This window comes from Parasteatoda tepidariorum, chromosome 5 (genome assembly GCF_982258835.1).
Source record: "Parasteatoda tepidariorum strain Cologne lab strain chromosome 5, Ptep-v5.0, whole genome shotgun sequence".
Classification (NCBI taxonomy): domain Eukaryota; kingdom Metazoa; phylum Arthropoda; class Arachnida; order Araneae; family Theridiidae; genus Parasteatoda; species Parasteatoda tepidariorum.
The window spans coordinates 99,400,646-99,428,253 of NC_141759.1; the positions used below are offsets into that span (position 1 = coordinate 99,400,646).

Below are 27,608 nucleotides of genomic sequence, written 5' to 3' on the forward strand. Positions count from 1 at the left end.
GACAAGACCAATTCAAATCACCAAAGTGAACTGATTCTATTGATTCAAATCACTTAGATGATTCGTTTTGTTGTTGCGAGTTTAATTAATCTAATGAAAGATTACAAGAATTCATTATACGGCCCAAAAAAGTAAATAAATAAATAAAATGTATGAGAAGTATAAAATGGGAGAAAGTAATGTGTGAATGAGGAACTAATTTAATGAATAATTACCGTTTTTATTTATTGGAATTCTATTTCACATAGAGGAAAAAAATGAATAAGAAGAATATAATGTGAGAACGAGAGCTGTGAATGAAGAATAAATACCAAACTGCGGAGAAACACGGAAATGAAAATCTGTTTTGGGGCGGCACCACAACATTTCCTTCTCACAAAAGACAAATGTCTGGCAAAAGAAGAGACCTACGCCCTTGCTTAAGACTATCTTGGGGCGAACAACTGATCAGTGAGAGGCCTGAAATAGATGCTGACATTTAGTGAAGAGCCGATGATGAAATGTTTTGGCAGATCTAGATCAGTAGAGTACGGTATATATACTGTGGTGTTTACATATTGATGAGAAAGAAAGGTGGATAACGGATTGGAGGGATAACTGTTATTTTTAAGGAATTGTTTTGATCGATACATTCATATGGAATATCAGTTACCTCACTCTTAGTAATTGTTCTTAAATAACAGTTCTTTGCATCATGATTTTAATTGGTTCACTGCAGACTGTAAATATGGAGAGAAAATGTTTTTAAATTTTGCTTAGGGGAAAGAAGAAAAAAAGGAAACTAAATTTATTTTTTAATTGTTGCCTTGAAGAAACCATGTTCATTTTATTAATTCTTGCCATGATTTATTAAAAGAAAATTTTTTATTTACTTTTTTATTTTTGCGAATTTAGGAATAGCGATGGCCATTTTTGGAATAGAATGTTTCAACTGTTGCCATTGTTTTAAAATAGCTATAATTTTTTTAAAAAACCAATTGAGTAGAACGAACGATTCTAATTTTTTCGAATAAAACATATATGGTGTTGTTAAAAATACAGAAAAAGAAACAATAATATTTTAAACAGAATACTTTTTAATGCTTGTTGTTTTAAACAATGCTGATTTTTGAAATTTTTTATTCTTCGAATTAAAAGTAACAAAATAAAATAAATAATAATTTCGTTATATTCGTTTGTTATGAAGTGTCAAGGACCAATGATATTTTTTATTATGGTTTAGCTTTTTTTAATTACCAATTCTCAAATCATAGTTTTTTTAGTTTGTGCCACAGAAAAGAATTGGAATTTTTTTAACCCATCATATATTAGTAATAAATAAATGCATTTGTTGTTCTGTATTTATTTATTGTGTTTTTATATTGTTGTGCATCGTATCTCATTATTTATTTGCGATATATGGTGAGAATATCTTCTAAATCTTAACAGTGATATTTAAATATCTTTACAATGATATTTTTAGAAAAAATCGATATTTTATAGTTTATCGATACTTCACGATATATTTCCCAGCTGTCGAAATATGCCATGCGTTGAAATACTCATCTTAATCATACATCATGAGTAAATTATCTTATTTATCAAGTGTCCGAATCCCCACATCCAGCATAACCTAATAACAATTTATATCAACAAGCATGACTCCTTCGAAATCCTTGAATTTCATTTACTCAATATTTATGACCCTTAAATATGATTGAGCTGTCGGCAGAAGCACCCTCCAGTTCTTAAAAATAACGTTCTAAAAGAAAAAATAAAGAAAAAAAAGTAATTCAAGCTGTCAGAATTGATCCCGTATTATTTTGTCAACAATTCATAACGGTAAACATCCGGTCATAAGTTCGCAGACGGAGGAAACGCATTGTTTATTTATCTTTTGAAAGGGTGACCAGAGTCCAAAAATGAGTCATAGCGCAAATGAAAAAGATGCTATGTGAGTAATCCCATCTGCTAGAAAACGATTAGTAAACCTGGACCATCCCCCCTTCCTAATCCAGGGCATGACGCACACAAAATCAGAGGTCAGCGCAACAATGGACACAGGATTAAGAATAGGGGTCCGGATTAAATAAAAACCAAAGATGGGGTATGACTCAACGGGTCAAGACCCAATGTTTGGAATTTTGTCAACAATTTTGTTTGTGTCTTTCTAATAGGATGCTGTTGAAGTGGAAGGATTTTGTGGAGGGGTGCTTGGAGATGTGGGGAGGGGGACCTGTAATCGAATAGATTTTCTGAAATTAGCATGATCTCTTTCGAGTTTATTTGGAGTATCCCCAGGGGCTGCAGGGGAAAAGTATATTACGGTTATATGATATGGTCCGTATTTGTCCCCGGAAACTGTGACATCATCAGAATGATGCAATTTTTAATGTTTGGATTAGAGTCCCTCTCTCTAACATTTTTTTTTTTTTATTCACTTGAGAATATTATTGATTTTTAAAGTACAACTTTATGTTTGAGGATAATTTGCTACCGGTGATTTGTCTTATAGATCACAATCCCTTTATTATAGTCATCATCTACTGCAGTGTTTCCCAAACTTATGACTTTTGTGTACCCTTTCTAAATTTTTCGTAACGCTGTGCACCACTAATAAAAAAAAAGAATGTATTTTTTAAAAAATATGTTTATTTAAATCTCTTGATCATTTTTTAATGGCTAATATAATCAAGAAAAGAGTTCTTTGTCAAAAACTAGTTATTTTATCATAATCATGTAAAGTCTTTGAAAATTATTTTGCATTTTGTTAACGTATATACTGTTTAAAAATATTTTTTGAGTGCTTGAAAGGTGCTTATTTTTTGTTGAAAGATTTAGCTACGCACCCTGTATGTTTTGTCTTACGCAGCACCGAAATCGCAAGTTTTTATTTTATATCCGTCGTTGAAGAACTGACCCAATTTTTTTAGTTTGCGACTACTAATGTTCAACTTCGTAGTCTTGTAATTTTGAACCCAATCCAGAAGACAAGGGAACTCCTGGATCAAGTATTAGGAGAAAATTGCCTTCTTGGAGGACTTTTTGATGGAACTAACCCGAATTTAAGTTACATGGAGTCTAAAAATTGAGGCCAAGATTGAGATATTTGACTGAGCGGTGATTTTTATAGGTAACTTAGATCAGAGTATGATTATGTCTTTATCACACAAATGGCATCACCACTTGAATAATATTATATATATATATATATATATATATATATATATATATATATATATATATATATATATATATATATATATATATATATATATATATATATATATATATATATATATATATATTCAGTGTTTTCACTACAGCGCGAGAACGCGAGAATCTCGCATATTTTTTTCTTTTCTCGCATTAAAAAATTATTACTGCGAGAAATTCGCGCATTCTATAAATCAATTTCAAAATTCGCGAATTTCTCACATTTTGGAAGAAGCTTCGAATTACGCTATTTAGAATAAAATCCGTTTCACTATTCTTCCTGGATCTCTCATTATTTTCAACATTTGCTCCGTTATCTAGCTTCCCTATTTACCAGTATTGTTCAGAACCTTTTCACAACCGAACCACGGAACCCCTTTCAGAACACATTTCTCTGCAACCACGTGTTTACCATAGGTAAAGTTTTTTCAAATTTTTTATGCACTAATGTAAGAGGGACAAATACCTAGTAAAGGCAAAATCTTCTATGATGATGCAGCAAGAATATTCAATGCTTTAAAAAATAGAAGACGTTAAAAATGTATTATAATAAAAGAAATGATTTTTTTTCCAAGTCTACTTGTGTTTTTTAAGTTTTTGGAAATCTCACTTAACTTTCTGAAATCTCACCCTGATTTTGAGAAAGGGTGAGAAATTCTCACCCATTTTTTTTCTATGATGAAAACACTGTATATATATATATATATATATATATATATATATATATATATATATATATATATATATATATATATATATATATATATATATATATATATATATATATATATGTTGACTGGTCGATTTCAATTGCAGATAATAAAGAAAAGCATAAAATACGAGACTCTCTTTCAGCTAAAATAGCTATCATTTGAAGGCCATAAAACCATGAGACTAAATGCATAATCTACTAATGAGATAAATTCTGATTGATTTCTAAACGATTTCGAGCAGACTATTTTTTAGGTATATTGTTGTAAAAAATCGTTTTCTTAAAAATGATTTCAAACATTTATTATTATAATTTTTAATGAATTGATTCTGAGAAATTTCATTTATAATCTCTACAGTAAAATGCCATCTTCTTACATTATAAGAGCACTTTTCTTATTATTGTTATTGTATGAGGTAAAATGGTTGTTCAGATTGGAAAAATGGCAAGCATAATTTAAATGAACTCAATTTAAAATTATAACCTTCGTATTTCATAACTTTATAGAAGATTTAAATAAGTTAATTAAATAAAAAAGGTTTTTCTGATTGAAGTGTCTGGAATGCCTCATTTAAATATTAAATGTATATTTTAAAATTTGTTATATTTAGATGCACTAACGATTTGTTTCGTATTAATAGTTTCGGGTCACCTTTTCTTGGAATCGTTGTTTGTTTTCTGTTGCGCGTGGCAACAATTGTGAAGCGAAAATTTGACGTGTATAATGTTTTCAATTTATAAAAAAATTTTTGTTTTAATGTAAATCATGATTATCGCGTTTCTATAAAATTTTGGTTTCATATACTATTCTTAAAATATGTCTTTAACAATAATAAATTTATCCTGTTGATAAAAAATAAGAATTTGTTTCGGCATACAGATAGTTCGAAGCACGAGGAAGGTCACCATAACATTAGAACATTCTACGATGTGAAAAAACGAAATAAAATTTTTTGATTGGTTAAGCATTAGTCGTTATTTTATTAAGTTTTTTTTTCTCCAAATATTTTAAAGAAAACATCAGTGATATTTGCTAGCTTGATTATAGCACTCTAATTGATCCAAAAATGTTTACAAAAAAAATTTTTTTGTCCGTAGTTTATATTTAATTTTTTATTCGCTATGTCATAAATTCAATGAACAACATTGACATGGTAGTATTTTTGGACTACGTCACCGAATTAATATTTCTAAAGTTATCTCATACCACATGTTTATTTAGTTATAGTTATTTTCATTTAAAATATGTTTCTTTAACAGTAAATAATTTAAAATCAACGGTAATGGGATACCTGCAAGTGACGTAGTGTGGGTATATCGATCCTGATTGGTTGTTGAAACGTGGCATTTGTTTACTTTTGCAACTGTTCTTTCCATTCTATTTTGAGTAAGCCAAGCCAGACAAGTATCAATTGACTTTAATGACACATTCTATATTCTTACGCAAAGATTCTTTCATAAAGATTTCAATTCTTGCACTATATATTTACGCAGTGACTTAACAAAAAGACGTGCATGAAGCCATGTGAAACATAAACAAACTATTTATGCATCGAAGTTGCCAGGTACACAAAACAAAAATATATCAAAGTTGCAGTAAAATACATAAACAAATAATAAGTCTAAGTTAAGTAAAAGACGCAGACGAGAAAGAATTATATTTCAACAAACTCGATGTGCGCTACGGCTCTATATTGAATCAACTTCACGTTAGTTAACATTCGGACTTATGTATTCGGACTTATGTATAGAAACTTAGCTTAATTCCAACACGCCGTTTTGCTTATAAATCATCAGCTGGGTGCTGACGTGAAATATCCTCAGTGGTAGACAGATCATGAGTTAGAATCCCCTTGCCGTCAGGCTAACCGTGGGAGGTTCTCGTGGTCTTCCTCTCCATGTAACGCAAATTCGGGTTAGTTCCATCAAAAAATCCTCCACTAAGGCAAATTTCTCCCAAGACTCGATCCAAGAGTTCCCTTGTCTTCTGGATTGGGTTCAAAATTACAAAGCTACGGAGTTGAACATTAGTATGGAACAGGGGTCTGTTCAGACATTTTGTGAAAGGTCCGTTTTTCGTGAAATTGTGAAAAAATTACTCACATTCTTTCAACCAGGGTCCGCTTTTATGAATTTGTGCAAATAGGGTCCGTTATTGCAAAAAAAAAAAAAAAGAAAAAAAACTTTTTCAAGGAATTTTTGAATTGTAAAGACATACAAGATTATGTTCAACACTGTAAAATTATAATTAAAAAAAATTAATTTTAAAAAATTAACAATTGCTGCTTCTAAATTAGAGATGCTATATACAAATATTTGGAATTTAGCCTATACTGCTGAACGCAGAATATTCATTTCGGACGAATAATGGAAGAATCGTCTGCCGAAGACAAAACTGAATTCGTTTACATCCATCATTTTTGTTTTCCCCCCTGGGAAGGGTTTATTCAATTAACAAAATAATAATGAAGATAAACAATTTTGTGAAGGGTCCGATTAAAAGAAAAATCATTTTGTGAAGGGTCCGTTTTTGAGTTAAAATATTTTGTGAAGGGTCCGTTAACGGACCCAAATTTCTTCTAAACAGACCCCTGGTAGTCGTAAACCCATAAAATTGGGTCGGCTGTTCAACGACGGTGATAAAAAAAAAATAAAAAAATTGAAATGAACAAAAATAAAATAATAATAAATAAGTAAATAAAAAACTATTTGTATATTTAATTTCAAAATTAATGGAAAAGTGTTACTAGTTCACTTAGGAAAAGCGTAAGAAATCGCCATTAACGACAATGATTCTTGATTAATATATACTGCATAATGAAATAAAAGAACTAAGCTGTGTACTAAAAGGCGAAAATAATGAAGTAAAGATACTTATTTGTTTAGAGGAACCGTAAAAAATCGCCATATTATTATTGACGACAATGCTATTTAATTAATGTTGATAGCATATATATTAAGTGCAATAAAGAAAAATAATCTGCTAAAAATGCAAAGTAAAGTGAAGAAACGATACTTATTCGTTGAGGGGATATTATTATTCACAATATTGTTGTTGATGCCAATAATTAATTAATACTGGTAATACGTATTAATTGAAATTTTATTTTATTTCATATCCGTCTTTCAATAGCCGACCCAGTTTTTGGGCTTACGACTACTGAAACTCCATAGCCTTGTAATTTTGAACCAATTCAGAAGACAAGGAAACTCTTGGATCAGTACCCCCAGCGGTTAAATTTTTATGGGAACACGGAGGACTTTGTGATTCGACAGATTAAAGGTGCATCAGTCACCATTTACTACACGCGGAGTCTTCGACTGTCAGAGATCGAACCCACGACCTCTTGGACATGGGCTCAGTGCCCTACCAACCAGGCTATCCTGGCCCGTATTCATTGAAATAAAAGAAAAATTTAAAAAAAAGCTGCGTGCTAAAAAGCGACGTTAATGGAGAAAATGTTAATTGAAGATTTGTTAAGGTGAACCATGGAAATCGTCATGCACAAACGACGCTTAATTAATTTTGGTATAAGGTGAACCATAGAAATCGCCATGCACAAATGACGCTTAATTAATTTTGGTATAAGTAAACAATAAAAATCACCATGCGCAAATGACGCTTAATTAATTTTGGTATAAAGTGAACCATAGAAATCGCCATGCACATATGACGCTTAATTAATTTTGGTATGAGGTGAACCATGGAAATCGCCATGCACAAATGACGTTTAATTAATTTTGGTAATACGTTCGACTGGTGTCATGGTAATTGGTGTAGTTTTGATAAGAATTCTACAACGAGTTTTCCGTAGTTTCAGAAAATATTTTTTTCAGTGGTAGTGAAGATAGTGTATTAATATTTTAATAAATTAGAATTAAAATACCTTTTTTTTTCTTCATTACTAATATTTTAAACCGTGAATTAAAGGTCAAATAGAGAAATGGTCCTATCCAAATCTTTATATAGGTCTGATAAGAATTCTATATGTTTTTGAAATTTTAGTTTTAGTTTGCCACTGATAAATGTATTCAGCACAAAACTCAAAAGATGAAGGGTTATGCAATATGTACCAAATATACTAATATAGCTATTAAGTATTAAATCAGGGTGCGTAACTTTTTTAAAAAGTGCTTAAAGGTGCTTATTTTTTATTTACCTTTTTTTAAAAGCCCTTAAAAGTGCTTTTTTGTATTCGGGGCTAGTAAAAAGTGCTTAATTTTTTATCTTTAAAAAAGAGATTTTTTATTTGCCGTGTCAACTGTCGTTCTATATTATAAAAAATGCATGATTTTCACAATTTTCTCTGCAATATTTATCAGAAACTAGTAATTTTATCAAGATTATGTACAGTTTTTGAATTATATTGATTTTATGTTTATAGATTTGGAATTTTCAAGGATAGAAATTTTTTTTATTACTGCACAGATCCTAATTATGATTTATTTTTTTTATTTTTTTTTAATTTTGGAAAGTGCTTAAAAATATTTTTTGAGTGCTTAAAAGGTGCTTATTTTTTGCTGAAAAATCTAGCCACTGTATTATATTGATATATTTGGTGATTATCAAAACTGCACCTATACTAAGCAGTTTAAAAACGGATACTGTAGAAATAAATGTCCAATGGCTCCTTGAAAGGGAATATTACTTGATATAGATAAATTTTGACTATCATGCCGCGAGCAATATCATCACGCAAAATGATACTAAATACAATTAATCGCTATTTTGATGGGATGAACTAGAAAAATTCCTGCTTAGTATAATAGCGTAAAATCACTGGGAAGGCCAACAGATAATAATAAGCGAAAAATGTAAGTTTTTTTAGCCTTATTAATTGAAGAACTTAGTGGGAAAAAAACAGGTAAGTGACATTTTCAGAGAGGCTATCAATCAGTGTAAGAAGAAGAATATAGTGATCTCCGAACTATTTTATGACCAATTAATTAGAAAGTGAGAGTAATAATTCTTTGTTTTATTTCATTTATCACTGCCTAATTTAAAAATTTAAATCATGCAAGCATACAAAAAAGATATGTGAATTAGTTATGTTAAGATTAAAGTGAAAGTAAAAACAATTCTGTTATATTAAACACATCCATATTGATGCAACCAATGTTAATTTCACTGATTCATAAATACTACTCCTAAAAATGTCACTTACCTGGTTCTTCCACTAAGCTTTTCAATTGTGGCGGTACATGCCTTTCAGTTTAGTGCATGAATTTTTAGTGTTCTTCAATACTGATTAATTTTTTTTCATACGTGTATTCAGATAGGCTACTATAAAAAAAATTTGCATGAAAATTTTTTGTCTATTTATTCTTGTGTTACGTTGTAATAGAATGACTTAGTTTTTATTTATTTTATTTATTTTTTTCTTAGAAGATTTTATTACGAATCAAACATTATTTTCCTTCAAAAAACAAAGTGTTAAATATTATTTATTAATAATCGTTTGTATGACTTATATTTAGTTTAGTGGCGAGTTAAAAACAAAATAACTCGCCCTGAAGTTCCAAAAAAATAATAAAATTAAAATATAATAACCTAAAAAAGTATTGCGTTGTATATTTATATTAAATGTTTCGTTTTGTTCTTTGTTCTTTTTTGTCCGTGTTGTATATTGGGTATTTCATTAAAATAAATACCGCGGCAATAATATCTTCGCTTGTTATTTTTATTTTTTTCAGTTAACATAATTTTATATAAAAAAAAAAGTTATATAAAACCTAATAATCGAATGAATTATAATACTATTTTAATTTCCGTATTTTGAGTTCACAACTAATAGCGTAAGTTTTAAGTGCTTTTGTGATTGTTTTTTCTTAATAAAATATTGAATACTTTTAGTGCACAAACTTTTATTTCTTTTTAAATGATTCTTAACATTTAAAACACTGTTTACTTCACAGCAATATTATGTAGAACCTAAAGTAATGTTAGTTTATTACAAAGCTAGAGCAGCAAATAGTCAAAATAAATGACACGTGAGGTATCAATATAACAATCTATTTGTAGAATATTTCTTCAATTTCCCCATATGCTATAAATAATGCATTATGGGAAATAGAGCGCTAGTAAAGGATACAGTGTAGTTTTATTTAACATTTATAGCCCATGCATTCGACGCCAATCAATGAACGAATTCCATGCTCAGCTCTTTTTTTACCTTTTCTCAGGAATAAGCTGGAAGTACTCTGCAGTCGGATCATTTGAAGGCAAAAAGAAAAAAAAAATTCCCTGGTGAATTTGTTTCCATGTTTGGCAGGAAAGTTATATCCAAAACTCGCCAAATCTTTTTATTGATCGCAATAGAAAACTTTTGACTCCCGAGTTCTGTATTGAAATTTTTAAAGCTTTTGTTAGTATTTTTTATGTGTATGCATATTTTTTAATTATTTTACTCAAAGATAAATAACTTCAGTTAGAAATCCTTTAAGAGATGTGTCTTTTATTATTTACTTATTTTCACTAACTAACTATTTAATTACTATATTTTATCCTTTATAAGAAATATTACTAATGCCAATTAAAATATTTTTAGAAAGAATATTTTTAGGCCAATTAATCAAAATAAAACGATTTTGAGCAAACGATTTTTCAAGCATATTGTTTTAAAATATAGTTTCCTTAAAAATAATTTCAAGCATTTATTTATTCATTTATTATAATATTTTTAATCAAAACTTTTGTTTTATTATTTTTAACTAAAATCTTTTATTGAAAAAAATTTAAGATTTAAATTTTGGAGAATTATATAATATATATATATATATATATATATATATATATTGAAATCTTTTTATTATTATTAAATTTTTTTTTAAATTTCGCTTTAATAAGTTAACAAAATTTATAATAAGCAAAAATCCACCATTAAAAAAAACTTTCTTCTTTCGCTGTGTATGTTCGTTTTATCACATTGTTTTTGCTAATAGTTATACAGCAATAATTTATAAATTGTGAAAAATTTGGAAGCATAATTTAATATTTTCCACTAACCTTTCGAACTTTAACAACGATACTGAAGAATGAAGTATATGTTTTAATACATTTCAAATACTTGGTAATCAGAAATAAGGTTATGGAATAATTATTACTTCATTTTTTAATTTAATTTTATTTAAACTTATTCTTAGTGTAAATCAGTGGTCCACTTAAGTGGTCGATCAGACATAATCGATCCGATTTATCAGAATTCTTATGAAATTAACAAAAATCTTTAAAAATATGGTTAAACCGATTAGCAGCCAGTTTTAAAAAGTAATTTATAAAATACTTTTTCCTTAAAAGTAATATTTCATTGAAAAAAAAGTAAACTATAAATGTGTAGTAGTAACGATGGTTTTTATACTAATTCGGTAAACGTTGGTGCTCCGTTCTTTGCAGTTAAAGTTTTAGAATCTAATTGTATGTTGGGAGTTTTTGAATCTACTTGTATCGCCTGGTTTGTATGATTTCTACAGTAAATTAGTTTGTTGTGATAAACGCATTTATAAAATTTAAATCAAGTACAGTCGAATCCCTATTTAACGAATTCATTGGGGCCGAAAATATTATTCGCTAAATCGGGGATAATTCGCAGTATCGGGGCAAAATAAAATTTAAAAAAAAAAACTGACTAACCTTATAGAATATTCGAACATCTCTATTAAGCAAATGCAAAAAATGAAAAGATATCTTACACTTTTTATTCGGGAAATTAAAATACAGCGAATGATTACGCACTGATTAATTTGAAATTTTAAACCATTTCAAGAGTAAGATTTGCTTATTTCCTTGATTTCTTATTTTAAAAAGTTTTTTTTTTTTCGACCTCATAAAAAGAAAAAAATGCTCCTTCATTTACATCTTACTGCATTAGGTAAGTTTTCACTGTTTCAAAACCGTGCAACGCATCAAAAAAAAGTAACAGTTTTCACTGTTTCAAAACCTTGCAACGCATCTAAGAAAGTAACAGTTTTCACTGGAGATGCAATATCATCGACTTCTGTGTCAGAGTCGCTCTTCATTGTTTCCTATTAATCTATTTCGTTAACTTCATAAAATTCGTTAAATCGCGAAATTCGGTAAATAGGGGTTCGTTAAACTGGGGTTTGACTATACCAATGCTTCCGTAATCTGAATCTTGAATGTTATTGTTCAAAATCTGAGGACTGTAATTGTATTTAATAGTATTAAATTTGATTAAATAATAATAGGGAAATTCCACCATTTACGACTATCATAATTTCAGATTTTTAAAACATATAATTCAGTTATTAAAAAAAATTGTGCATTTCTAATAATTTTGGTGAAAATAAGTCTTGGTATCTTTTACACTTATTTCAATTTTTAGAAATTGTTAGAAAATTTAAAAAAAAAAAAAAAAAAAAAAAAATTAAATCCGTTTGTTACGGACTTAATATGCTGTGTTACATCTTTAAAACTCAGATTTGAATTTTTCTAAAAAAAAAAATTCTTAACTAATGGAAGTAACTAAAAATTGTAAATGTCACCAAGAGTTATTTCAATCAAAATTATTAGAGCTGCTATATTTTTTTTAAAACTGAGTTTTAGCTTTAAAAATCTGCCAATATTGCATTCCTAAATGGTAGAATTGCACATTGATCGATTTTTTGAACAAAATTCTAAGTAAAAACAAAAAATAGAATTCCTTTGTTTAAGGCGATTAGTGATCGCTCTAAATTAAAAGCATTTCAATAAAAATGGGGATCAATCGTATTTTTTTCTTCTGAAATAGAATTTGAGGAAGTTATTCCTTTACCGTCCATTTAAAATATTCACAGGATTTGAAGACTAGCAATGTTGCAATTTTATACTATAGAGAAAAACAAGAGAATAATACAAAAAAATCTGGAATCATAATCTGAGAGAATTCATTGGCGATTGCTTCATCCAAGCCAAGTTCGCCAACTCAAAAACCCGATAACCATACGAGGTAGATGGTTGAAAACTCAACGATATGGTCAGTGCCTCGATGTTGTTAATCAGGGATCCGCAGGAAGCAGGGGAACCCACGTAGTTCGATATATTAAATTTCTTCCTCCTAAATCCCGATACATTTTTCCATCCTCCCTTTTCTCTTGAGCTTCTTTTCTAAGACGATTGGGTAATTCCATTTTAAGATGTTCTCCTCGACTTAGTTCGTTCTAAGCGATCGCTTGCGGATGTTTTCTTCGCAAATAGAAAGTGTTTACTGATCAGCTGTTTTTGGATTAGAAAGTCTAAATTTGCTGAATATGTAGGTCAAGTTCAGTGTGTGTATGATTCGCGCCGACCTTGATTATTAATGCACCGATGCAGGGGTACATTTTTTTCTCTTATTTTGTTTAACAATAGAAAAAAGGATGATGATTGTAATGCGCACGTATTGTTGTCAATCATATCACCACTTGTTCAAAGAATGGAATGCAAAGGTAAAGTGTTACGATTAAGGTGTTATATTTTGTGTGTTTTGGACTGAAATTTCCGAAATGTATTTATTATTGTTGTAAGTTTTGATTGAATAATTTTAATATCTGTTGCTATTTTTCTTTTCTGAAAGAGTTTTGGTGTGAATCAATTCATTTCATTTTAAAGTATCAATAAAATATTAGTGTTTACTTTTTTTAAATTTCTTATGATGTTTCGTGAATAATTTTTTTTTTTTTGAAACTTGAAAAAATTACATAAGAGAATTGATGTAAACAAAATATTTATTAAAATTTTTTTTTAATATTAAACACTAATATTTTATATCAATAATATGTTATATTATATTATATTATTGAACGTTCTTAATCTCTTATTATTTTCTTAGAAGAATTTGTTTTAATTTAGAAACCTGAAAAAATTATATAAAAAAAACGATGTTGACAAAATATTTATTGCTTTTTTCCCAGCATAATTGTTATGTTGTAAATAATTTTTTTTAAGGCATTATTTGTGTTAACTTTCTTAATTTCTTATTGTTTTTTGTGAGCAGTTTCTGTTATTTTAAAAACTCTTAAAACAATTGAAAAATAGCAAATTCATGTAAACAAAGTATTTAATACTGTTTTTCTTTCCTCAGAAATGTTATGGGTGAATCAATTTATTTCATTTTAAATCATTAACAAAACATTTAAATTGATGTTTTTTAATGTATTATTATATTCTATCAAATTGTTTTGATTTAGAATTTTTTTTTTAAATACTTTCATCACAAACTGATGTAAGCAAAGTATTTAAAATAGTATATTTCTTTCTCAGTGAAGTGTTATGCCTTGTTATAAATTCCTTTTCAAATCATTAATGAAATATTTCTGTTTGAATTCTGAAATTTTTTATTATATTCTGCAAAAAATTCGTATTTGCTCTAATTTTAATAAACAGTTGAAGATTTTTATTAAAAAAATTGATGTTAACAGAATTTCGTGTGTAAACAAAGGCAATTTAAAATTTTATTGTTTTTATTTGTGTTGGTTTAATTTTATTTGCATGAAATCACTGAAGCATGCTTCTTAAACATTTACGTCTACAGTATTAGCCCACCTATTAAAATCAAGTTCAATATTGAAAACATTTGATTTTTAAAAGAGGCTGAATTTAAAAACCGGAATTATTTACACTAAGAAAAAAGTGTTATAAGTTGAACTTTACAAATACACTAATGACTAAACTGATTTTTTTATTTACTATGTTTTTACTAAATCTACATGTCATGTTTTAATTCAACATGAGTTATATTTTTCAATTTCCAAAAAGGTTTCAAAAGATTAGCATATTTGTTTGCTTATCAAAATTTAAAAATAAATATTCAACATTGTTTGAAAGATGATAAAAGTTTTTGAATAATGATAGGCATTCTTTAACTCTTCTTATTTAAAATAACTTTTCTTTTCGTAACACAATTTCCCTTTGGATTCTTTTAAATTCCCTGTCACATAATTTTTTAGCTATCACCATTCCAATTACTAAAGATGTGTAATCCACTATTGTATAGTTTGTCTATGGTATGAACTCCCCCCACCAGAAAGTCTGAGGCCGTCTGCTACTATGGAAACAAGAATAGCTCATTTCAGGAAGGGTAGCTTCTCTTCACTCTAGAGCTAACACAATAGACCGAACAAAAAGAGTCCCTTTCTCTCACTGACCAAAACCTGTCCTAAACAGTGACCCCTCACCCCACTTGAAATACAACTTCACAACGTTACCATAGTCACCGCCACGAGTCCAGACAAATGGCTAGGGGACTTTTTACTTTAGACAAACTATAACTTAAGTTCATTTTGTTGGCATGGTTTAGTTAAATATTATCTATTTATAACTATTGTGTGGTTTTGATGTATATTTCTGCAGTATATTTTAAAGAAAATTATGATTACAACTAGTTTATTAACATAATTTTCTTATTCTTTTTCTGTATCCTGCCTATGAAATATTTTTTTATTACAAAAAATGTCATTATATTAAATTTTTTTATTTATTAATTTCAGGTTTTGAATCATTTAGAATTCCAGCTTTTTTAAATGTGTATTATGGATTACCGGTATTGTTTTATTAGCAGATAAATATATTTCAGGTGAGAACTATTTTTATTTGCTTGTGTAATTTCTTTTATTGTTTTTCTGGAACTAGTTTTCATTTTTATAATTAGTAATTTCTTAGTAGTAATTTTTTAATCTCAGTAGTTATATAACAGAGATTTGGTTGTAAAAAAATAACATACACACATAAATGTATATATATTACATAAACAATTTAAAAAAATTCAATTTAGAGGAAAATGTTTATTTAAGTTCATGATTTTTATCATTCTTACTTAATTTCAGTTCTCTAGTTATTATTGTGAAGGATGTTATTATATTGATATTTAGTTTTTTCAATAAAAATCACTGTGTGATATTTACTTTTTTACCATTTCAGAAATAATAAATTTAATTAACTTCTAATGTGATTCTGCTAATGTGATTATACTAACAGCTAATGTGATTATGTTTTCATTGAACTGTAAAGTGTCTTTTTATTTTTTCAGGTTTTAAATATCTTGTTTTTAATAAGTCCTATTTTTCCAATATTTTTAAATGTCCTATTTTTATAATATTTCTAAATATTCTATATTTTTAAATCTCCTATTTTTATAATATTTCTAAATATTCTATATTTTTAAATCTCCTATTTTTATAATATTTCTAAATATTCTATATTTTTAGAATATCCTATTTTTTGTAGTACAATGTAATTTTAACTTTTGTAGTTATAATGGGGTTTTGGAACCAATTGTACCTTCTATTATGGAAGAATTTTACGCTTCACAAGAGACAAAAGGTAATTATATATTTTTTGCGTTATGTATTTGTTACAGTTTAAGTGCATAAATCAATTAATCTACCGAATATCTAGTTAATGTGAATTAAATGAGGACGATTCCAATTCTTTCAATTTATTTTTCATTGGCATTTTATTTTAAATAATTTCGAAAAGGCAACCAAAATATTAGGTAAATATTTTTATTATTAATTGTATCTAAATAAAATTACAAGTTTCTAAAACGTTCTTGGAACCCTTTTCACTTTTCCATGTAACACTGGTACGGGAACCGCTGACCTGAACTAACATCAAATGCTGGGTGGAAACTTGGTAGGAAAAATAATTAAACTACTAATAAACAATTCATTTTTAAAAATATTTTTCCTTATAACATGGTGCATAGCGTTTTTAAAAAGTGCTTAAAGGTGCTTATTTTCAATTTACGTTTTTTAAAAGCCCTTAAAGGTGCTTTTATCATTAGGTGTTTTTAAAGAGTGCTTAATTTTCCCTTTTCCAAAATAAGATTTTTTTCTTTACCATGTCAATTTTCAACACGTATTGTGCAAAAGTGTGCTTTTCATATTCTATTCAACGTTTTCACAATTCATTAAACCACAATCTATTTCAAGGTACCGTCGTTCCATAGCGAACAAAATCGCAAATAATTTTACAAGTTCAAATTAAATACTTGCGAGTCTGCATGTGCGTCTAGTGAGCTGGGTTCGGTGAGATTCTAGCACCCTGATGTGCAAATCTGCTGCATTTTGCAAGATATTCTCAATTTCAAGTTTCATTTTCCACCCTCTGAAATTGAACCGAAAAATCTCTCAATAATTTTTTAATGGCTAATATAATCAAGAAAAGAGTTCTTTGTCAAAAACTAGTTATTTTAGCTTGATACTGTAAAGTCTTTGAAAATTATTTTGTATTTTGTTAATGTATATTGTGCTAAAAAATATTTTTTAGTGCTTAAAAAGTACTTAAAAGGTGCTTATTTTTTGTTAAAAGATTTGGCTACGAACCCTGTATTAAGATGTAAATGATTATAATAAATATTATTTATATTTTAGGTACGGTTAGTGGTGGAAATAGTCTGGCCATTATCTTTATTTCTTATTCTTATGTGGGTTAGAAGCAAAGGTTTAAAGTATGCAGCCCATCAATGTAAGTGCATTTATTTATCATTACATGTGTAATTACTTATCTTTTTAATAATGTAAGTTTAGTGACGTAATGTTTAGGGCATTGAATTTTATATTTTAGTAAACTTTTGTTTTATATTCATATTTCTTTTTTTTAGGGGGATATTTGTTGAATTATTTCTTTATATAAACTTTTTCTAATATTTTTACTTTTCTTATTGTTACTCTGTTTGTGTGTATGTTACTGGGAATGACCGAAATAGGTAGTTGTTGACTTCACTGGTGAATGTTGGCAATCACGTTTTTTATTTCTCTGCATTTTCATTTCATTTTTTTAAATGATAAATTATGTACTTAAGTACCAAACTATAGAAAAAATTGCATGATTGTTATTAAAATCTGAACTATTTAATGTTAACTAAGATTAATAGCATCTTCCTTTAGGCTGAATGATACCATGCATGAGGTTAGCTTTTTTATGATAGTTAAATTGAATTTCTTCACTTATGAACTTCTTCATGTAATGGTGCCACTAGGAAAGACAATAATTAACAATAGAAAATTTCAAAATAATTATATTCTATTATTTTAAAATTTTCTTTTAACGGTTGAAGATTATCTTATGTTTGGTAATATATCTTAATTTTTTGTACCTTCTTATATTTCTTTTTTCTTTCTTTTTTTTTTAATCAAGTTGATAAAAAAGCATGGTTTTTGGCATTAATTATCAAGATTTTACAAATGCCAAGTTCTAAATCCGCGTTCATATATTAGTTTTATTAGTTGTATCAATGTAGAGAATATTGATTAAACATTTGAATTTTTCTTGGGGGGGGGGGGTTAAAAATGGTCCTTTTTTTAAAAAAACATTTTTTGTCTTGAAGTCTTTTTTCTTTTTCTTTTTTTTTAAGTTTTAAGCTGCTAAACACCCTAATTACGTTAACATTTTAATTAATTACACAAGATTTTTTATTTATTTTTTAATGCCATTGACTGAATTCTAGGCCATGGTTATAATCAAAATTATATTTTCAGGTTATTTTGATGAAAAAGCTATGCCTTCAGCTGGTATTTTACCCTTTCTACAAAATTCTATATGTACGTTTAATAATACCTGTTACCCTACTATGCACACAGAAGATGCAAGAGATACACTACTTCAATTAAATTCCTCATCGTAAGTTAACTTGTTATTTTCTTTTAAAAACAAATTATTGGAGGTATTAAAAATGTTAGATTATTAAAAAAAAACTTTTTTTTTAATTGAATTGGTCAAATAATCAGTATGTATTGTAATAAATGTTATTAACTCATAATGTTATTATACTCATAATGTTATTATACTCATTAACATCTTTATGCTACATTAAAATTCAGAATGTTCCAGTTCAAATGCTCAGAGAGTTAAATTTTTTATTTTGTGATGAGCTGACATTAAAAATGTTTCAGTAATTTTAAAATCAATTCCTCTGTTATTAAAAAAATAAGGAGTGAGTAATTTCATTTTAATGTTTGATTAGTTAAGGAATTTGTTGAAAAGTTTCTATAGAAAAAAAATTTGTATATAAACATGCATAATATTTCTTAATAATTTCTCATGTCAATTTTTTATTCGAAATTATTTTGAACCTTAGTATAAATTGTAAGTTAAGTAATATTTTTTATTTTTTTCTGAAGAGCTTAAAATGCTGTGTTTAAATTATCAGCATTATTTTATTGAGAAGTGTTTAATAGTATTGATATATTTACATTCTAAATTATGTTGCTTGTATTTCAGAATTCTGAGTTTTGCAGAAGAATTAGAAGAAACTCTTAGTAATCATTTAACAAGTGACGTCAAAAGATCTTTAGATCGCAGTTTAGATGATTTTGAAACCATTAATTTTTTTATTAAGAAATTAACAGATCCTCAAGTTCCTATTTTTGGTAAGTATTATTCTTACTGTAAATTATATTTAATTGAGGAACTTAGTGTGTGGAATTTTAAGTGGCATATTTGAAGAACTATTAAGATTTCTGGAAGAAAAAATCTTATCTTGTTTAATTATACAACATTAATTTAATTTGCTAAGTGACTATATTTGAATATTTAATAGCGGAAGAAAGTTTTAAGTGTTTATCAAACAGCTGGCAAGGTATTTTTGAAAGTTCATCTTTTGGCATCAATTTAAAGTGCTAAAAGTATGTATGCTGTTATAGGTAAAATTTAAATGAATACAGGGCACGCCTGGGAAGTCATGAGAAATCATAGAAAGTCATAAATTTTGGTATTGAACAGAATTTGTCATGAAATGTCATGATTTTAACTATTTTTTTTAAAAAAAATCCTGAAAAGTCATGGATTTACCAACCCTTCAACTTCATGGTGTTCCATATATCTGAATTTGTAACAAGATCCCTACTCACAGTCATATTTGATAGAAATATAAATTTTTTTTATAATGTTCTTTAAAAATTGTGGTGTACTTTCAAAAAATGAAAGAGAAGCATAATTTCTAGAGCGAATTATCTTTTAAAAGCAAGCCAGTCATTGGCAGGTTTTTTTTTTTATCCTTAAATAAGAACAGAAAAATCAGGAGTGTTTCTTTCCTTTCCGATAAACAAGAATAGTATCTTTAGTATAAAATCCTGCTGAGAAAAAAAGAAAAAATTATTTGCTTTTGTATTTTTTCAGCTATTTTATTGCTTTAACTCTTTCAATACTCTGTTTTTAAAATCTATAAATATGAAGATGCAGAGTATAACAGTTTTGGTTATACCTATCATTTCAGTTAATGTTATTATGAAGCTTTTTTTAAAAATTTATTGTTGTGTTTTTGTCGGAGAAAACAGCAACTTCGTTAAGTCATGAAAAGTCGTTAATTTGAAAATACCCTGTACCAGATACTCTGTGAGTATTATTAATTTGCAGATTTTGTTGATTGGAGACAAAACATAATCTTTAATGTATATTTTTAATGTTTAAACTTTAACTCTCTTGTAACATAGTTTTTTTTATCAAAATAAATTTAAAATTTGCATATCATAGCATTGCAAAATATAACATAAAAGCTTGTATTGCTACTAAGTTTTGTTAAGTCATGAAAAGTCGTTAATTTGAAAATACCCTGTACCAGATACTCTGTGAGTATTATTAATTTGCAGATTTTGTTGATTGGAGACAAAACATAATCTTTAATGTATATTTTTAATGTTTAAACTTTAACTCTCTTGTAACATAGTTTTTTTTATCAAAATAAATTTAAAATTTGCATATCATAGCATTGCAAAATATAACATAAAAGCTTGTATTGCTACTATATTAGCATATTAAATGTTAATATTATTTGAAGGATCATTATATTATATAACTCTGGAATATACATCATTATACTGCCAGGACAATGTAATGATAAGTTGCACTTTCTCAAAGGGGAATTTTTGTTTTACTTCAAGGTTTCCTTAGTATTATATCCAAATAGGTAATTTTTAAGTTCCTGAAATTTCCGGTAGATCCCAGCACAATCGACACAAACAACTTATTGAGTTCTTAGAAACTATGTTTATTTTTGTTGTTAAGAATGCTTTTTTGAATATTTTGAAAATCTTGTATTGCTTCAACATAACTGCTTGAAACATAAAATATTGTGTAAAAAAAGTTACAAAAAGATTTAAACCCCTAAAAAATATTCGATCATTATCAACTATAGTCAGTTCTGTGCTGAGTTCTTTGGATGCATTTTACATACTTCTTGTATAGATGCCCCTTAAAAGAATAGTTATATCTGTTGCAAAGAAACAAAAACAAAAACCAGTTTAAATTCGGTAATAAATAATTGTGAAGTCTTAGTGTTCTTACTTGTTAAACCCACTGAGGGTTCTGCACGTAAAAAGTTATATTTTACCCTGCAGTCTTCTCCTCATTGTAAAACCAGTTTTTCCATTTTAATATATAGGGGAATAATGTATAGCCAATTTTGCTTATTTGCTAAATCGTCATTTGGTTAAGGGATGCCCCCTTTTTTATATGGCTTTCACAGTTGTCTTCTTTGAACATCCCTACTGGGTTCAAATGTATTTCTATCTTTTTTGGAATTATTTTCCGAAATAAAAATTAAGTTAATGCTTTTGTTCTGGATGGTTTAGTTTTACCCGCTAGTTGTTTTGACATTCTCATTTGTATTGCTTCGAAACATTCACACTTTTTTGTATACACAATATAGTTAATATAGTAATAATATATTTCATGCTAATCAGAAAACCGTGGTAAGAACGATCAGTTTTTTCTCTTATCTAATTCTAGAGACTGTTGAATCAGAGTGATTGGGAAACAACTATTATAGATTGGCAGAATTTTCCTAAAAACAAAACTATTTAAGACATCTATAAGCATAATTAGCCAACAAATAGATCTAATTTAATTTTTTTATTTTATAACCGTCGTTGAACAGCCGATCCAATTTAGGGTCTATGACTACCAATGTTCAACTCCATATCCTTGTAATTTTGAACCCAATCCAGAGAGCAAGATAACTCCTGGATCAAGTATTGGGAGAAATTTGCTCTTGTGGAGGACTTTTTGATGGTCCCATGATCTGCCTACCATTGAGAATATTTCTCGTCAGTATACTGTGTCCGGTATGGGGCGGGTGCAGAATTCGTATCAACTGGCCATCGCTGGGATTCGAACACTGGTTCACCTTATTGGAAAGTGAACGCTCTATCCTCTGAGCCACCACCGCTCTGTACCGGACTATTTGAGGGTAGAAAATAAAGTAAAAGTTTTTCCTGTACACAATCATTTGGGGAGAATAAAAAAAATTAGAAGTTTCTACATGCAGAATGGCCTGTTGGTTAAATGTTATAATCCTGTCTTACTGAAGTTGTATAATAGTTTGATATTTGTTATTTCCTTTTGCAGAATTGTAGTAGCGAATTTTAATTAAATTTTTTACTCTTTTTTAGGTAATTTACAATTAAGTAGTTTAATAAAAGACAAATCTTCTTTTAAAAAAAGTATGAGGCATAAAAATATAAGGATATCAAAGCAAGCCACTGACATTTTGTTATCTTCAAATATTAGTTTTTCTGGTGTACAAAAGGTAAGTCCTTTTTAGAGAAATCTTTTTTACTTCTAATATTTTTTAACGAAAAATTCCACAAAATTTAATTGACTTTTTAAAAATTTTGTAAATTTTTTTGGTAATATTTTAAGGTATTTATTTAAGTTTATTTATGAGTTTTTTAGTAATTTTTTTATCAAATCAGACAAAGTTTTTTTCTTAATATATTTGATTTAAATTATTCTGAATTTTTTAATTTTATATATTTTTTCATATTAATTATTGAAAAATTTGCAAATTTAAGACCATACATAGTTGGCATGCTCTTAAATTATATGTTAAATTACTAAATTCTGGCACATACAAATTATACTAAATGTTCTTAAACTTGCATCGAATAATTTCTGAATTACTACTTTATCTTGTTATATTATTAAAAATGTTTTTGTAGGTGGGTACAAATTTTTTTTGAACAATCAAAGAGTGCTACTGCAATTTTACATGATTTTTCTTATTCAAACAACATACATATTTTCAAACTATTCTTGATATTAAAAAAAAAGAAGAAAATGTATTATTTTTTTCTTACTAGTTTAAGAACTGTTATAGGCTTTTCACTTTTGTTTGCAAAAATCGTTAACCCTGTTGGGATTTATATTTTGTTTAATATACAAGTGTAATTTATTTAGGAATTGAAGTAAATTACGATTTATGAAATGTTAATAGCCGAGAATTTTCTATGAATTTTAACAATTACAGAATGCTTTTATAAACTATGAAAAAGTCTGTTTTTTTCCTTCTTTTTTTAAAAAAATTTTTTTCTATTCATTTTTTTTTTTTTTTTTGTTGTATTTGTTAAAATCTAACCGAATTTTATTGTTAAATATTAGCAGCTATGCTGATTCAAAGTGTTCTGTCGTTCTGTGTTATATATTAGTTAATATTTGCAGCTGATCACATAGGTTCTAAATTGTTATTTTTTGTAAATTAATTTAAAATTAGTGAAGTATTTAGTTTTAATAATTTCAAGTTAATTAATCTAGAAATAATTAAAATTAATTTAAAGAAATTTTAAAGCTAAATTTTTGAATTACCATTTGCATGAGAAAGTATTTTTGTGTGTGGATATTTTATGATGTTTTTGTTCTTACTATTAATTTCATTTCTGAAACTATTTGGAAATTTAAAAAAAATACAGCTAAGGAAATGAGAGATTTTTCTAAATTCGCCTGATAGTTGAACCTGCCTATATTTTTTTGTAATCTTTGTCACAAATTATTCAGAGAGTATTTACATTTTGGATCACAAATAATTATTTAAGCAGAGAAAAATCTAATATCTTTTAACTGAATATTGAGGAATGCAGGACTAAAAACTGTCAAACTTTAAACTGCTAGACTAAACAGAGAGGAGTTGAAACATGAATACTGAGAATGATTAAGTTCCATCAAGCTATCATTCTTGTATTAAGTTCTATCAAGCTTGGTATTAAAAATTTTCATCCCAACCTTTGTCGCTAGTAATTTGTTTGATTTTTTATGTTTTCCTTTCTTTTTTACTTAATAATTAATTTGCAACCCCTAATGTTTAAAAATTTTGTATTGATATCTTTAAAGTATTTTAAAAAGGTATAAACGTAGTGATTATAGAACATGATATAGAACAGCCTAAGCTATAATTATGTTATAATAATTTAGATTTAACACTCTTGTTTAGAATTGTATTTATTACTTTTTTTAATTCTGTTTAGATCTTTAAAATTATTACTTTTGTTTATCAGCATTCGGTTTGTTTACCTTTTTGGGTTAACGTTCTATTTGATACCTTTTTAAATCGTTCTTCTTATGTGTTTTCTTTAGATATTTGATCGTGGTCGTCAAAGCTTAGGAGAACACCTTTGCCTGTCCGATGGCCTAGAGGACATCCTAGATGCCCCCTATTCTCAGGAGAGTGCTCTAGTAGAAGAACTGTGTTACCTTAACACCAAAAAAGTTGAAAGGTTATCTCTTGAACTGGCCAGGCATGTAGATTACAAAGAATTTTTAAGCCAGGTAAAATTTCTAACTTCTATTGAGCTGTTACTAGTTTATCCTTTTAACTGTTAAGCTATCTGGGACAATTTGTCCAAATATTTTCTGAAAACTATTGCTCCATTGAATCGTACGCATAGAAACTAATACAACGTTCTTTGGAAAAGTAACCAGGCTTTATTTTAAACTAGCTACATACCCCTGTTGCAGAATTTCTTAAAGCTCTCTGCGACAATTCTCTCTAGTACTAATATCTTTCTAAAAAACATTTTTAATAGTAGCAAATATATATGTTATTAATAGAGCCCGGATTTTGATGACCTAAAGAATCTCAATTAATGCCCTTAAAAAGTGCAAAAAATGCCCTTACAAACTGCAAAAAATGCCCTTAAAAAGTGCAAAAAATGCCCTTAAAATGCAAAAATTGCGCTAAAAATGCCTTATGACATGACTTAAATAGAAGTAAAAATATTGAACTAAAACACTGTTTTACTCTTTAAAATTATTATGAGTCATTTCAAAAATATAAAGCAATGCAATACTTGTTCTACGTTCATTAAAGTTTGAAAAATATGTTTTATATCCTAAAATAACAAAACAAAAGGAAAATATATTGACTCCAAAACATTTTCATTTTGTATAGAAACTTAAATGAATATAACAACTTCCATCTCATAATATTACTAAATATCAGAATTACAGTGGATTATTAAATTTTTTTTTGATATTTTGAAATGTAAACGAGCGTCTCTTGTCTGAAAGCAAATTTTTATACCAGGAGAAGCTTCTTTCAACGTCTACTGATGTTATTGGTGCGTACTTGAAAAGGACGGTCACACTTACTGACAATTCTTCTTCAATTTGAGAAGATGTTACTTCACCTTTTAATATCCTAGAGATTTTCTTCATTGTTTGGAAGCCAGTGTAATAATTAAAAATTATAAAAAATAATAAAAATTAGAAAAAAATTAACAAAAAATTTACAAAAATGCTTTAAAATGCAAAATACGCCCCAAAATTTAAAGAAAATGCCCTATAAATCTCAAAAAATGCTCTATAGAACAAAAAATGTCCAAAAATGCAAAAAAATGCAAATGTCATCAAAATCCGGGCCTTAGTTATTAATTTAAAGTAACAGAAGTGCTTTCTGTTTACAAAAAAAGGCCTTCATGTATAGAACAGAACAATATATAATGTTTTTAATTATAAATGTAAGATTTTTTTTAAAACTCTAAATATAAAATAATACATATTCTAATATTATTAGCGATATTCTTCTGTTCTAAAAAATATTTATATAGTTAACTTTTTTTCAATTTTTGTTACTTGGAAACTTTTGTTACTTTTTATGATATTTATCTGAAAATTTAGCAAACGCCAGTCATTGCAAAATTTTTTACTCTCAAAAGAAGGTAGAAAACAAATATTTCGAAAAATTCTGGAGATAAGAAAACCAACCATCTCTGCTTCCCAAATAAAAAATCTTTCTGCAAGCACTCTGTAATATTCTGTGACAATGTCGCCATGTCACCACGATTCTGCCTCTGTGCTACAGACAAACGGCTAAAGAATAAAGGCTATTATAAATTATCTGTAGATTTGTGCAGATTTTCTAACTAAGTATATTTCCATCAAAAGTAATACACTTCCAATTCCCAAGTCAATATATTTCCAAGTAAATACATTCCCAAGTAAATACATTTCCATAAATTTCCAAGTAAATTTGTTTAAAAAGCAATAGTGAATCTGACAGTAAATACAATAGCAATATGACAACAAATATAAATCAAATAATGCCTTGAAAAATATTCTTATTTTATTGTTGGTAATCACTTTACATCATAATGTTTTGTTCGAACTTGTATAAAATATTTAAAGTATTTTTTTGAAAGATTTAAATTTTTAATCTCGGGATTCAAAATATCTTTAAACACATCACAAACTATCTTTACCATTGTATCTTTATTTTAATGTTTTAAATTAATGATTTTATTTTTAAAATCAAGTGATTTTATTCTCATTTTATATAAGTTTATTTCTCTTAAACTTTATGAGTTGTTTACATAAAAGTAGTTTTTGTTACCTGTCTAATCTTTCATATTATTTTTTAGTGGTCTTTTCTTGTCATTTTTTTTATTTATCAATACTTTTCCTTGAAATTGAGATTCCAATATGTTAATTTTTAAATATTTCTGAACTCCAACATGTTACTAAAAATGCAAATTTTTTTAAAAAATTAGTTTTCAAGTATTAGTGCCAACAACACTGGAAAAAAACTGCATCTGAACGACTGGAAAAAAGTAATGAGTGCAAGCCAAAACGCTATCAATGATGTAAGTATTCTTTTTTAATTCACCATTTTCTTTCAATTTCAAAAATTTTTAAATAAAAAATATATATTCAAGGCAGTGACTAGTAAAAATAATAGGGAGCGTTTAAAATTTTTACTAAGTAAACAAAGTTTCTTGGTAGTGCTTGTATAGAAAATCAGTGTAAGTTAATTCAAATTTGTAATAATTAACAATAGTAATAACACAACACAAAATGCACAGTAAAAATCAATAAAGCAATTATTCATATATATTTTGATGATATTTCTTCATGCAAAATATTTAGATGCAATTATAAAAATGAAATAATTATTTTGATCAGTTTCATTTTACACTAATTTCAACATTTTTTTTTCTGTTTGCAATTCATTGATGGTCCCTCAGAAAGCTTCAAACTTCATTGTTATGTATGAAAAATCGCACAATTTTAACACTTCTAAATTTATAAACTGATTCTCATTGTATTCTTTGAGAAATATCAAAAATTAGCGAAGTGTTTCCAATATTTTGTCTCAAATTATAGAAGTCACACAAAGAAAACTCAAATTGATTTATATATATATATAAAATTCAAAATTGATCTATATATACCCTGTAGCAGAATTTTTTCGAACTATCTTGGACAAAACTTTCCAGCACTAATATTTTTTTGCAAGATATTTTAATAATAAGAAGTATATATGTTACCAATTTAAAATAGCAAAAGTGCTGATACATATTTTTTTAATTGAATATGCAATAATTTTTTATTCTAATATTATGGGTGATACCCTTGCATTTTATTGCAAACTCACAAATTATTTCCTTCTTTGCATTTTGTAAATAATCATCACAATAAAAAAAATAATTAAAAATCATGGAATCCATAGTAGTAAAAAAT

At 27.4% G+C, this 27,608-nt stretch overlaps 1 protein-coding gene across 8 annotated transcripts in view; it reads left to right on the forward strand.

The window, feature by feature from the left end:
- Positions 1-27,608, forward strand: part of LOC107448522 (phospholipid-transporting ATPase ABCA1) — a 196,382-nt gene that overhangs the window by 98,586 nt on the left and 70,188 nt on the right. For 6 of the 8 annotated variants that reach the window (XM_087164612.1, XM_087164615.1, XM_087164618.1 and 3 more), the window contains exons 3-10: positions 15,371-15,456; positions 16,132-16,202; positions 17,255-17,348; positions 18,362-18,503; positions 19,104-19,252; positions 22,271-22,407; positions 24,228-24,419; positions 26,639-26,731. In XM_087164612.1, the coding sequence (XP_087020738.1) occupies positions 16,137-16,202; positions 17,255-17,348; positions 18,362-18,503; positions 19,104-19,252; positions 22,271-22,407; positions 24,228-24,419; positions 26,639-26,731 (873 nt within the window). In that variant the 5' untranslated portion in view covers positions 15,371-15,456; positions 16,132-16,136. Of the gene's footprint in view, positions 1-12,845; positions 13,331-15,370; positions 15,457-16,131; positions 16,203-17,254; positions 17,349-18,361; positions 18,504-19,103; positions 19,253-22,270; positions 22,408-24,227; positions 24,420-26,638; positions 26,732-27,608 lie in introns of those variants that run through there. The other 2 variants (XM_087164613.1, XM_087164616.1) reach the window with 1 other exon arrangement.